At 42.0% G+C, this 12733-nt stretch overlaps 1 protein-coding gene across 7 annotated transcripts in view; it reads left to right on the top strand.

The window, feature by feature from the left end:
- The window catches only part of GATB (glutamyl-tRNA amidotransferase subunit B), a 137514-nt gene that overhangs the window by 48500 nt on the left and 76281 nt on the right, over positions 1-12733 (top strand). For 6 of the 7 annotated variants that reach the window (XR_011969727.1, XM_072621254.1, XM_072621253.1 and 3 more), the window contains one exon: positions 10217-10330. The exons of the other annotated variant lie outside the window; for it this stretch is intronic. Coding sequence is in view for 5 of the 6 variants with exons in the window: in XM_072621254.1 (XP_072477355.1) it covers positions 10217-10330 (114 nt within the window). In the remaining variant the exon portion in view is untranslated. The remainder of the gene's footprint in view (positions 1-10216; positions 10331-12733) is intronic. 7 annotated transcript variants of the gene reach the window in all.

Raw genomic sequence — 12733 nt, 5'->3', positions numbered from 1 at the left:
GCTGTTGTCTGTCGACACTCCATCTAGCCCTCCTTGTCCCTTCTTGGGTAGTCCTTCTGCCCATGGCACAGCTAAAGGCCTGTCACTTCAGGAGAAGAAACAGTTAACACCAGAGCTTTGATTTGAATTGGAAGGTGGAGGGATCCCTGGGTTTATCATCCTTTCTGATAACTTGGAAAGATCTGAGATTTCACTAGTATGAGAATATTCATTCAGATGACGCAAATCTTAGCCTCTCCACATTCCCTAAGTCACTGTGGCCAACAAAGCACAATCAGTTCCTGGCTGAATATCCTAAGATGTGACCTTGTGCCTGCTGTTTGGAGGGCAGGCCCTGCTTTCTAAAACCTAGCTGGGCTTGCCTTCTGTAGTTCATGGCCTTTGAGGAAGGATCCAGGCTCACCTCTTCCCCATGAGGCATCAGAGGAGGATCTGAGTAGAGGACTGATTATCCTTAGTAACTGTTCCTTGGTAACCATTTAAGACTGAAAAAAGTACAGGCACATATGTTTGGAGTGCGTAAATGTGAGCTGCTTTCAGATTTGCTTGGCAGACGGGGGGAAAGCTCTCCTCTGTTTTGGAGCAGGAGAATTCTACTGCTCTCATCTCCATACAGTCTTTTTCCTTGTAGAATGTAAACAAAAAGTGCAGAGTTAGATAGCAATCCAATTATGAGCTATGTGTTAGGTTTTGTGACACTTTAGCAAAGCTACTGCTGTTTATTTTAATAAAGTTAGATTCTCCCCAGAATAGCTACTATTCCTACCCAACCTGTAGAAAAATAAATGGGCCACCTGTTAGCTGAGAAATAGTCCCATCTGGGAACCCATCATGAGAAAAACTGTAACAGCAAGCACTCAGCCTGTGACAGCCAGAGTGTTCGTTAAACCTCAGTGGTTGTTGTGAGGAGGGGGTCGCTTTCATCCAGCCAGCAACAAGGGTCGATTCCAAAGGGCATTTGGGAAATAGTTGTCTAGAGGCAGAGGGGAAACTCAGTTTCTTAAGAGCTCTTCCTATTTGTTTTGTGAGTTGTGTGGGGCTGCTGCATCTTTCTCTTTCTTCTTCACTTAGAACAGCTGAGAGCTGTGGAGAGGGCTTCTATATATAGTGAGTCTGTTCTGTGGAAGGAGATCCTGCAGCCCAGACCTTAGACGTTTAAACCTCAAAGGAGGAACCTTAGAGATCATTTCATCCAAATCCTTCATTGTGGAGATGGTGAAACTGAGTTCCTCAGAGGTGAGTGGCCCAGGGTCATAACTAGTATGCAGTAATGTGTGTGTGTGTGTGCACATACATACATACATACATGTTTAGGGAGGGAGAATTACAGACAGACAAAAAGAGACAGAAGGAAGGAGAGAGAGAAAGAAAGGCCATATAATATTGCAATATATATGTATGTATATATATATTGCATTTGAGATATATATGTGTTTACACATACACACATATAGAGGAGGGGGGAAGAGCCGTATATATCTATATACGTATATATGCATATAAACACATGTGTATCTGTGTATGTGTTTAAAGAGAGAGGGAGGAGAGGAGGCTATGTGATAATACATTATTATATATAATACATATATGAATACTATACACAGAGAAGGAAGAGAAAGGCTATAAATTATTACATTGTAACATATAATATATATTTGTTCTTCAGTTGTTTTCAGTCATATCCAACTCTTTGTGACCTCGTTTGGGGTTTTCTTGGCAGAGATACTGGAGTGGTTTGCCATATCCTTCTCCAGCTCATTTGAGAGATGAGGAAACTGAGGCAAACAGGGTTAAGTGACTTGTCCAGGGTCACACATGTAGTAAGTATCTGAGACTGGATTTAAACTCAGATGACTCTCACTGACTCCAGGCCTGGTGACACAGTGGATATGCATACATATGTATAGGAGAGAGAGAGAGAGAGAGAGAGAGAGAGAGAGAGAGAGAGAGAGAGAGAGAGAGAGTGTGTGTGTGTGTGTGTGTGTGTGTGTGTGTGTGTGTGTGTGTGTGTGTGTGTGTATGTCTCCATAGCTATAAGTGCTTATTCTCTTCCCTCCCATTGCTCTTTCCATTATACCGCACTCCCCCAACTTAGAATGGACATGCTCACACCCCCTAATTACAGTAGTGCTTAACCATCATTTACAGCTCTTAACAACTCTAATCCTTAAACTTTTGAAAGACATTCTTAACCTGTAATCCATGGACTTTTTAAAAAAAAATTTCATAATTGTATTTCAATATGCCTTGTTTTCCTTTGTAATCTTAGGTATTTTATTTTATGCATTTAGAAATATTCTGTGGAAGGGTCCATGGCACACAAAAAAAAGGTTAAGGAGAAGGGAATAAGCATTTATTAAATGCCTACTATATACCAGGCACTGTGCTAAGTGCTTTATAGTTATTATCTCATTTGATCCTCTCCACAAGCCTGGGAGATGTATATGCTGTTATTATACATTTTGCAGCCCATTTTACAGATGAGAAGACTGAGGGAGGCAGAGATTGAGCAGCTTCCCCCAGGGTCACACAGCTAGTAAATGTCTAAGGCTGGTTTGGACTCATGTCCTCCTGACTCTAGGTCCAGTGCTGAGTGCACTGCAGAGCCACCATCTTTCTTTGAGGAAGGGGAGGGCAGAGTCTCTGCTTTAGAGGCATTTACGTGGCATGAACCCTAGTAACCCATGTCTTTTGTTGTAGCATTAGTGACTAGAACAGTATTATACCAAAGTCCGGTTAGTGATTTCCCTTCTCTACATCCAGAGTCTGTCAAGTTGCACTGCCTTGTTACACCTTCTCACCTCCCCAGGGTCCAAACTCTACGTGTCCTCCTGTGACCACGGGCTCTAGCCCTTTCTTCTTGCAAACTTGACACTCACTGTGGTCTTATACCCATGAGACATCTAACATGTTTATAACCTGAGATCCTGAGGTTAATTGTTATTTTGAGGAAGGGCACAATGTTATCCCAGATCCATTGCCCAGGAAAGGGGTGTGGTATGAGTTTAACATCTCTGCTAGGCCATCTGATACCACCCAGATCTTGGGGAAACATTGTACAATCTGTCATTCTGATATGGGTCCTTGGGCACTGTTTTCTTCCCACTGTGTGGTTGCCCAAGTCTTTCTACTAAAACACATATTTAATAATTTAAAAGGAGCCTGTTTTCAAGCCATTATCACATTGCTGAGTGATGAGGGACTAACTGCAGAATACTTTGACTTACAGGGCCTTTTAGGTAGGAAGGCACCATATTTTAGCAGATGGGAATTTATATTCCTGCTTTTTCCCATTGTTCCTTGGCATCTCTGTTAGACTAGCCAAAGGAGGAAATCATTCAGTTCTACCAGATATTAAGCAATTCTTTGCAGAAAGAAGAGGGCGAAGTTTTTGGTTAAAATGGGGCACGAGATTATTTATTGCTAGCAACTTTCCATGTTTATTTTAGAATCAGTTATAGAATGTTAGAAGTGGAAGGGACCTAGCCCAGTCTCTTCATTTCACTAATTCAGTTTAATTCAACAAACACTTACTGAGCACCTAGGAAGAAACTGAGACCCAGGGAAATTATGCAGCTTTCCCAAGGTGATACCTTGGGTTAGTGGCAATTCACTTAGTCTTACCTACCTTTGCTTAGAACATTCATAGAAATCTTTTCTGAATCAGCTGTGGAGCCGCCAAGGAGGACAGTCTTATGACTTTGTTGGTGAAACCTGTAGCCCAGAGTCACATCTGTGATTTCAGATGGACTAGGTCAAATATGGAGAACTATTCACTTAGTGTACTCTTTTTGACTTATGCTTACACCAGGAGTTCCCTGAGGAACATTTGAACTTGACTTATATTTATGTCTGCAAAAAGATAAAAGAATCCTCAACTCTGATGCAAACACTCATGTTTACAGTACATCACATACAGGACAGAATTTATTTCTTCCAATAGAAATGCAAAGACTTGCACCCAAGCCCATAAACAGTAAAAATAACTCCTCTTTCCTCCTTATTGATGTATACCTTCCAGAAGAACCCCCAGAGAGGCCATGCAGAGCAGTGGAATGACCATGGTGCTTGTCATCCTGGGACCCATGTCCAAAACAAAACCCTTTATCTTCTCCCCATCCTTCCTCCCCTAATTGTCTACTGACCTTTCCTATTTCTGTCCAGGGCACTGCTCTCCTGCCTGAATTCTCAGTCTCATTGTCACCTTTGGCATCTCCCTTTCGTTCATCCCACATACCCAATCACTTGCCAAGTCTTGTCTGTTCTTCTTCCACAGCATCCTTTCCCTCTTGTCCCTTCTGGCCCCTCACATAACCAGTACCCCGGTGACAGCCTTCATCACCCCCCATGTGAATTGTTGCAAAAGCCTCCTGCCTCATCTCCCTGCCCCAAATCTTTACACTCTCCAGACCATCCTGCCCCTGTAGTAACATATGAATTCTTTTATTTGGCATCTGAGACCTTTCACCATCTAATGCCAACCTCGCCACACGTTACACCTCTTTGATCCAGCTGAACTGACCTTACTTTTCTTCCTAATATTCTGTTTCTCATCTCCATGCCTTTGCATTCCTGGAACTCATCCCCTCTTCACCTCCACCTGTTAGAATCCCAGTCAGACAAGAGACCTTTTCTGATTCCCTCAACTACGAGTGCTTCCCCCACTCCCAAATTACCTTGTATTTATTGTTATTATATGTATACATGGATGTCTCCCTAGATAGATAAGCCTGTAAGCTCCCTGCGAGCAAAGATTATTTCATTTTTTTTTTTTATCCACAGCTGCAAGGACAGTCCCTGCCACATAGCAATTACTCATTCAATTTTTGTCTATTGAATAAGTGATCTTGGGAGCAAAAGGAAGAATAAATGAAGAATGGAATTGATGCTTGGGGTGGATGCATGAGTAAATAATAAAGAATGGCAGGAATAAAGTAGAAGTCCTTAAATTGTGTTCTGCTTTTGGTTTCCTTGTTGGAATGATGTTTAGATTGGGAAGGGTGGAACCAAAGTGGTCAGTAGTGAGCTGAAATCCAAAACAGCTGGAGGGGCGACAAAGAAGTGAGCTGCTCTCAGTGAGTATCAGGGCCTGATTGCTGACACAATTTCAGTGATCTTTGAAAAACTGGATAAGCATGGGGGCCCCCGCAGAACTGGAGATAGTATCTGAGGGTCCAAGAAAAGGTCAGAAAAGGTGTATTGATTCTTCAAGCTGTCAGACAGTGAGCTTGACCTCAATTCCAGGAAAAATGCTAGCATACATTATTAAAGGGATGATTTGTGAGCACTTAGAAAGGGAGAGTACAGCATGTCAGATCAGACTAATGGCATTTCCTTTTTTGATAGAGTTACTAGACTGATGATGGAACAGGGAAATGACCAAGGTGTAGTCTGTCTGAATTTTAGCCAAGGATTTTACCCAGATCTCCTCCTCTGTCCCTTCAGATAAAATGAAGTGCTGGATTCAGAGCCAGTTGAATAACTGGACACAAGAGTAGCAGCTGATAGCTTAGGGTTCATCTAGAAACAAGGCTCTATTATAATTCTGAAAGGAGGTCTTCAGGCTTGTTTTCTTCATCATTTTTGTAATTGACAAATAAAGGCCACATGTCAAGTTTGTCACTTGTGGATGGCATGAAGTCAGCAATGATTAGCTAATAAGGTTCATCTGAACTATATGCAGTGCGTACAGTGGGTACAGGGAGGTCACTTTGGGTCAGCATATAGAAAACATTCATAATGATTAGTGCTGCTGTCAGTTGGAATGGGGATGGCAAATTCCCTGATCACTGGAGGTCAGCACCTAACCATTTATCAGAATTCTGGGAAAGATATTCATGGTTGAGTCCTTCTAAATCTACAATTCTCAGATTCTGATATGTTGGACAAAAAGAGTCAAGATCCCAAAAGATTTTGATAGCCTGGAATGAAAGACCAATGTGAATGAAGTCAAATGTGACACAGATAAATATAAACTCTTGCTGTTAGATTCAGAAAATATATTTCACAAATAAGGATAGGGGAGCCATCTGTGGCAATACAAGAGCAGTTTTTGTGTCATGACCATCTTTGGCATTCTGGTGAAGTCTTTGGATCCTTTTCTCTTAATACTTTTAAATACCCAAAGTAAAAATCTGTCAAATCACAAAGAAAATTAATTATATTGAAATCATTCTTTTTTTTTTTTTGTTTCACATGAACGGTATCTGAGAGTTTCATTTGACCACAGACTGCATGTAGAATGAAGCCCATCTGTAGTCCTCTTAAACTTCCAGTGTGACCTCTAATGATGTGTTTCCGGCATGGAAATGTGTTTTCCAAAAGAAGGGCTGTAACTTTGTCACATCACTGTTATTTTTGCCCTGTGTCGTAAGGGTCTTCTTGGTTACAGAATCTCATCTGGAGCATAGGAATTGGATACATTCCTGCCTCACCCTCTCTGTAACGTGTGATTGAAGATAATTCCCATTGTTAGTAGAATGAGCTGAGTGGGACCTGAGGTGATATAACTTAATTTGATTAAAAGATATTTTGTCACTGCTGAACAGAATGTCTCCTTGTGTTTGGCACGAGATTTGAATCCTTCACTACCACCAGTCACTAAATGATTCTTCTCAGACACTTAGTATAGTCTCTTCCAGGATAGGCTGAAATCTGTGGTGAAATCTCTTCTATAATAGGATTTTTAATCCTGGAAGAACATAGTATTTTTTAAAAGTCAGTTAGGTGGCCTTAGCCAAGAAGTCACATCACAGACATTATCAAGGTATCATTGGGATAAAGAGCCTAGAACACTTTGCACACTGTCTGCCATGAGCTTAATGAATCTTCAGTGATTCAGATCTCAGGTCTGTCTGTTTTCTATTCAATCGATAGTGGGAGTTGAATTGAGTATCTGCCATGTACTCAGCAGTATACTAGTTAATGGAAACCCATTGGGTTTGCAGTCTGGCTGGCAGGACAAAATTCACACACAAGACTTATCCACAAGTGAAAGAACAATGCAAAACAGGGTGTGAACAAGCCCTCAGTTGTGAGGCATATATTGGAAGAGCTTTATGAGTGAGTGGAGTTTCAGGAGCCATCAGAATTGAGGAAAAGGCTTCAGTGAGGCAGCATTTGAGCTGAACCTTAAAGGATGGGTTGGATTTCAGCAGTGGATAAAAGATGCAGTGCATTCTAGGCAGTGAACATGTGTGTCAGGGAAGGGAGCCATTGGTTTTTGTGGAACCAGAGTATGGAGGACATTAATGTCAGGAAGAGGATTGACTTGAAAGGCAAGTAGAGAGCTATTGTGTGTTTTTGGTAGTGATAGTAGTATTAATTTATTGACTGTCTGCAGTTAAGTTAGAAAGGAGGGAGACTGGAGGCAGAGGACATTGTAGAAGTAATCTAATAGTCCTTGTGTATGCTGATGAGAGTCTATACTGCAGCAGTGGCAGTTAAAGTGGCAAAGGAACAAATAGATACATTTGAAGGAATGGACAGTCAAGATTTTGTGACAAGTTAGAAAAAAACAGACAGAGATGGGGGAAGTCACATGAATCAAACCTTTCTAGCTGATGGCAGATGTGAAAGCTGAGTAAGAACAGTAGTTTGGGAGAGGGAAGATGATAGAATCTCAGCATTGGAAGGAGTCTTAGATTCCATACTTGAGTAGGAATCTCCTCTGTGATTTCCAAGCAGTAGGACCTCTACTCAACTCTTCCAGGGCTGGAGAACTCACTACCTCAGTGAAGAACCTCTGTGTGGATTTCTAATTGGAAGGACTTGTTACCTCACCACACAAGTAGGGATTACAGCAAATATTTAATTGATCACGTGAGTCACAGATATTTCCAAGTGACAGCAGTAAAATGATGATATTCCATGGAAATTTGTAAGTACTTGATTTGAGGATAGGCTAAAAGGTAGGGCTGGGGAATCAAGTTTAGGATTCACCATTTTGGAGCTGGAAAGGACCTTATTATCAGTATTAAAGTGATAGATGGAGCCTTTGAAGTGAATGAACTGAGAGAAAATTATTGAGGGAAGAGACCAAAGGACTGCAGAGTGAGCTCTGTGGGATACTTACAGGGAAGTGATTACACAAATGGCCTGAAATGTAAATACTTGAGTACTTACAGGATTTCACCATATCAAATATCCATTCCCTCTATCCACACAGATCATGATCTCTTTATTAAATAGCCTTATGAATTGTCCTGGCTAAAAAAAAAAAAAAGCCATCTGGTGCTCCTCACCGCCCCACCCCCCAACAGTGAACCTCACCTCATGGTTGTACTCTAGGCTTTTTCCAACTTGATGGAACCTCAAAGTCAAGCTGCAGTGGCATAGCCTTGGAGAATCCAAGGGCATTTCTGCAGTGAGACGTCAGAAGATCCCAACATTACTTATAATGACAGTGCTCCTTCCAATCAGTAGGGCTCCTTGCATCTGACATCTTTCCAAAGTATTTGCTTTAGAAGCATCTATATTATGAGCATGTCAAAAGAGGGCAGAGTAAGACATTGTATTTGAAGTGAAAGATTTTTGAAAAAAAAAACCATAGTGTTTATTAAGTGAGAGTTTATTCTTGTATGGTAAGGGTTTTATACAGAAGAAAAAGAGGGAAGGGATAGGCATGACAACACAGTCTCCAATTTCTGCTTTTTCTTGGCAAGGAATTCATTTGTATTTTAAATTTAAAAAAATGTTCTTCCTGAGGGACCTGGTAAACTGTATTTCATTAGTCAGCACATTACAACACTGCTACTTAGCAAGTTACTTTTTTAATTAAAAAAAGAAACTAACAACAAGAAATTCAGCTTTCCTTCTCTTTTCAGTTGTGGCTCTAAAAGCAGCTGAAGGATAAAAATGGAGAATTTGTGCTGTGCCGCCACAAAGTGAGGGGAAGATGGGACTGCTTTTCCTTTGGCTCAGGATTTTTACATCCCTCTACTCCCTAATAGGTTCTCACAGGCCTCCCCACAAATCATTTGATTGTATTTGGCTCCCAGAAGAGCAAAGAGGAAAAAGAGCACAGGAGTTTTGGAATCAGGAGGGTTCTCCCATAAGGGCAGTAGCGCCTCCCCACCCAGCCCACAGTGCTGAATGCTCTACCGCCTAACGGGACCATCTTTCTGTTGACAGGGCATCCATGCAGCCATCGAGATGGACCGAAAATCTTACTTGTTGAAGGAGGAGATTATTACAGTACCATGAAGGAGGGAGAAAATGAGGAGAGTTTCTGGCTCTCGCCCTTGAGCTGTAAATTCTCAAGGACTCTCTTATAAATCTCCCAGAATCACTGTGAAAAATCCACATTCTATTGGAGAGCAGTGTAGGGCTATCAAATAGTAATTTCTGAAGGTCCCCCAACCCCACCCCTACCAGACACTCTGGGGAAAAAGCTGCCGAATAAAACTGCAGAGTAAATCTCCATCTGAACAGCGTTGTTTTTCTTCTTTAGTACAAAGGAAGTTAGGCTTGCTTGTCCTCCCTCCACACACCTCTCATTCCTGTTCTCCCATCTCCTCCTGCGCTCTCCTCACATACTCTATTTCTCACTCACCTTTTTCTTTCTCCTTTATTCTTTTCTGTCTTTTCACCTTCCCTCCTTTTTCTCTCTCTCCTTCCCTCCTCCCCTTCTGTCCTCCCTCCTGTCCCCCTTTCTCTCTCCTTCCCTCCTCCTTCCCCCTTTTCTCCTCTCCTTTCCCTCTCTCCTTCCTCCCTCCTTTTCACCCTTCCTCTTCACCCTCACCCTCTCCCTTTCTCCCTCTCTTGCTCTTTTTTCTTCCTCCCTTTCTCTTTTCCTCTCTTCTTCTTTCTCTCTCCCTCACTCATTTTCATTTCCCCTCTCATGCACGCACACACATGCACACACACGTGCACATACATGTGCACATACTCACTGCCTTTCACCCTGTGACTTCCTTCCTGAGTAAACTTTCTTGACCCTGCTCTCTCTGAGGAAATTCACTGAAAGACACCCAGAGCTAAATGCCTATTTTAAAAGTTGTCAATAAATAGTGGCATGGAAAAGGGGAGCTCTGGTTACCAAAGCTACAGATGAGTTTTTAAGAAACCATCTCCTCCTCCTTCAGCCCCCAGATGGACATCTTATATAAACCCACTTGCAAGTTACATGCGGTTCACATTGCCAGACAACTTCCATTACATCACAGACCTTCTTGGGCCAGGTTGATTTGAAGCCTTGTCTCCTTTCTCATTCCAGAGGGCCAGTTGAGAGTGGATGCTAATGTATCTGTGCACCACCCTGGGGAGCCTTTGGGAGTTAGAACTGAAGTGAAGAATCTCAACAGCATACGATTCTTGGCCAAAGCAATAGGTAAATGTCATGTTACTCCTCAGTTTTGGTTTTCCAAGTAGACTGCCTTGAAGATTCACCATAGCCTGGCCAGATTTTATTTATTTATTTATTTTGCTAGCTTGGTTAAAAGGTGTTTCTTGCTTCTCCCTTAAAACATAGGCTTCATAAAAAATAGATGATAGGCATGCTCCATCAGTCAGTCAATGGATATTTATTAAGCACTTTCTATGTATGTGTCAGGCACTGTTCTGAGAAAGGCTAAACCATGATCCCTGTCCTCAGGGATCTGCCATTCTAATGAGAGAGACAAACATGAAAATAACTGGATGCATATAAGATATATACAGAGTAGACTAGAGATCATCTTGGGGGGCCATGAGAGGCCTCCTACAGAAGAGGAGATACGAGCTGAATCTTGAATGATCCCAGGGAAACCCTGAGACAGAACATCCCAGGCCTGAGGGACAGCCAAGAGGAAAGGCGTGAATGGAGATTATGGTGTTTTTGGAACAGCACTTAGGTAGCTTGATCTTAGAGCAAGAAAGCTATTGTGTAATCCAGATAAAAGCCAATGGTGGTCTGAACCTGGGACTGACTGTGAGTAGGGAGAGGGATGTAGCCCAGAGATACTGAAAAGGCGGATTCATGGTGAGGGTCTGATGAGTAAGAAATGCATAAGAATTAAAATAGCAGTATGTAAGACACACTCTTACTTGCCAGTCACAGATGGACAGCTGACAGTTCCCAAGTGGGAGAAGGGTTTCAGTCCATCCTGATTTGGGGATAGTGCCTCTCCCCAGTCTCTGGGTCAGCTTAAGAAAGGGCCCTGAGTACCTGCCTTGGGACATCATCATCTCTCCTGAGATGGGAAGGAGAGAGAAAGGCACCTTGTGCCTGGAGCTTTATCCATTTGTTTATTTTGTGAAGTGGAGACAGATAGTGAAGGAGGACCTTGAGGGGTCAGTCACCATCTCTGTGTTTCAGGAAAAGGGCCCTTGAGATTCAGTCTGGGTGAGGACAAGGGGAAATGACCCTGCTGGGGCTATAGGATCACATTCTCAAAGCAGTTAGGGCTCAGGAAAGGGCTTTCAGAATCCTTTTGGTCTGGTCTCTGGAGACCTCAATCCACAAATGTCCTATCATAGCCAAAATAATCAACAGAATTCTGGGCAGCATCAGAGACAACATTAGAAACAAAAAGAGAATATGGTTTTGACCTCCTGTAAATTCTTAGTTCATTCAGACCTGGGATTCCATGTGTGGTTCTGGGCTATAAATGTTTAAAGAGACTTAATAGAGCTGGAGGAAAAGTTCAGAGAAAAGCATTTTAAAATGATCGAAGTGGTGCAGTAGGAGGATGAGGACAGCCAAAGAGATTAGGCTCTTGCGTCTGCAAAGTCAGAGTCTGACAGTGGGGCTGATCCAAATTATAAAATAATAAGGGATGTGGATAGGGTCAGGTTTCCAGAACAGAATGGAAACATGAAAGAAGAAACTTTAGAGTAAATGAAGGAGAAAATCTCCTTTACCCAGAAGGTGGTAAACTTGTAGAACTCATTAGTCCAAGATGTAGTAAAGGCAGAAAAATAAAAGTGGTTCCAAAAAAGGGTAATATGAATTTATGGATCAGTCAGTCAGTCATTGAACAGGCATTTATTAAGCACCTACTATGTCACAGGCTCTCAACTCAGACCCTTCCAACAGTGAGAAATAGGGGTGAGTGATTACTGACAATATAGCATTATAACATGTGCAAAGCACTTTCTGTACATGATCTCATTTGAGTCTGAACATAACCCTATGAGAGTGGTGCTGTTATCCCTATTTTACAGATGAGGAAACCCAGATTAGGTGACTCACCTGGCAATATAGAGTTCGGGGAGATTTGAACCCAGACCCTCCTAACACCAGCACGTTATAGAACACTGTATTTTTACAAATCTTGATTTGACATGAAGCTGTGATTATGGATATAAAAGAGTTATTTTGAGTATGAAAAAAACCCAGACCTGGGTTCAAATCCCCCCTCCAACGTTTCACTTTGTGTTTGTCCATGGGCAAGTGAGTCACTTTATCTCCCTCGCCTCAGATTCCTTCCTAGGAATACTAGAGGTGGTATCCCTCTAAAATATTACCTGCAGCACATGCCTCATGAGGTTTGTCTCAGGCTCAACTAAGATGACATATATAAAACATTTTGCAAACTTTAAGGATATATAAATGTCAGGTGTTATTTTAATGTGTTTTCAAGGGAAACTAGGAAGAACTAGGAGACATTTCCTCTTCTGAGACCGACTTTCTGTGAAACATCCCTCAGTGCCATTGCAGAATTTTGGAACTGGAAGGAAACTGTTCCTTGACCCAGGGGCATTAGATAGGACAGACCTTTAGTAAGGATGAGCCACTATTTGAGAAGCATAG

Source organism: Notamacropus eugenii, chromosome 6, assembly GCF_028372415.1.
Source record: "Notamacropus eugenii isolate mMacEug1 chromosome 6, mMacEug1.pri_v2, whole genome shotgun sequence".
Classification (NCBI taxonomy): domain Eukaryota; kingdom Metazoa; phylum Chordata; class Mammalia; order Diprotodontia; family Macropodidae; genus Notamacropus; species Notamacropus eugenii.
Note: the sequence above shows the minus strand (reverse complement) of the source record. Positions and strands in the feature narration are given on the sequence as shown.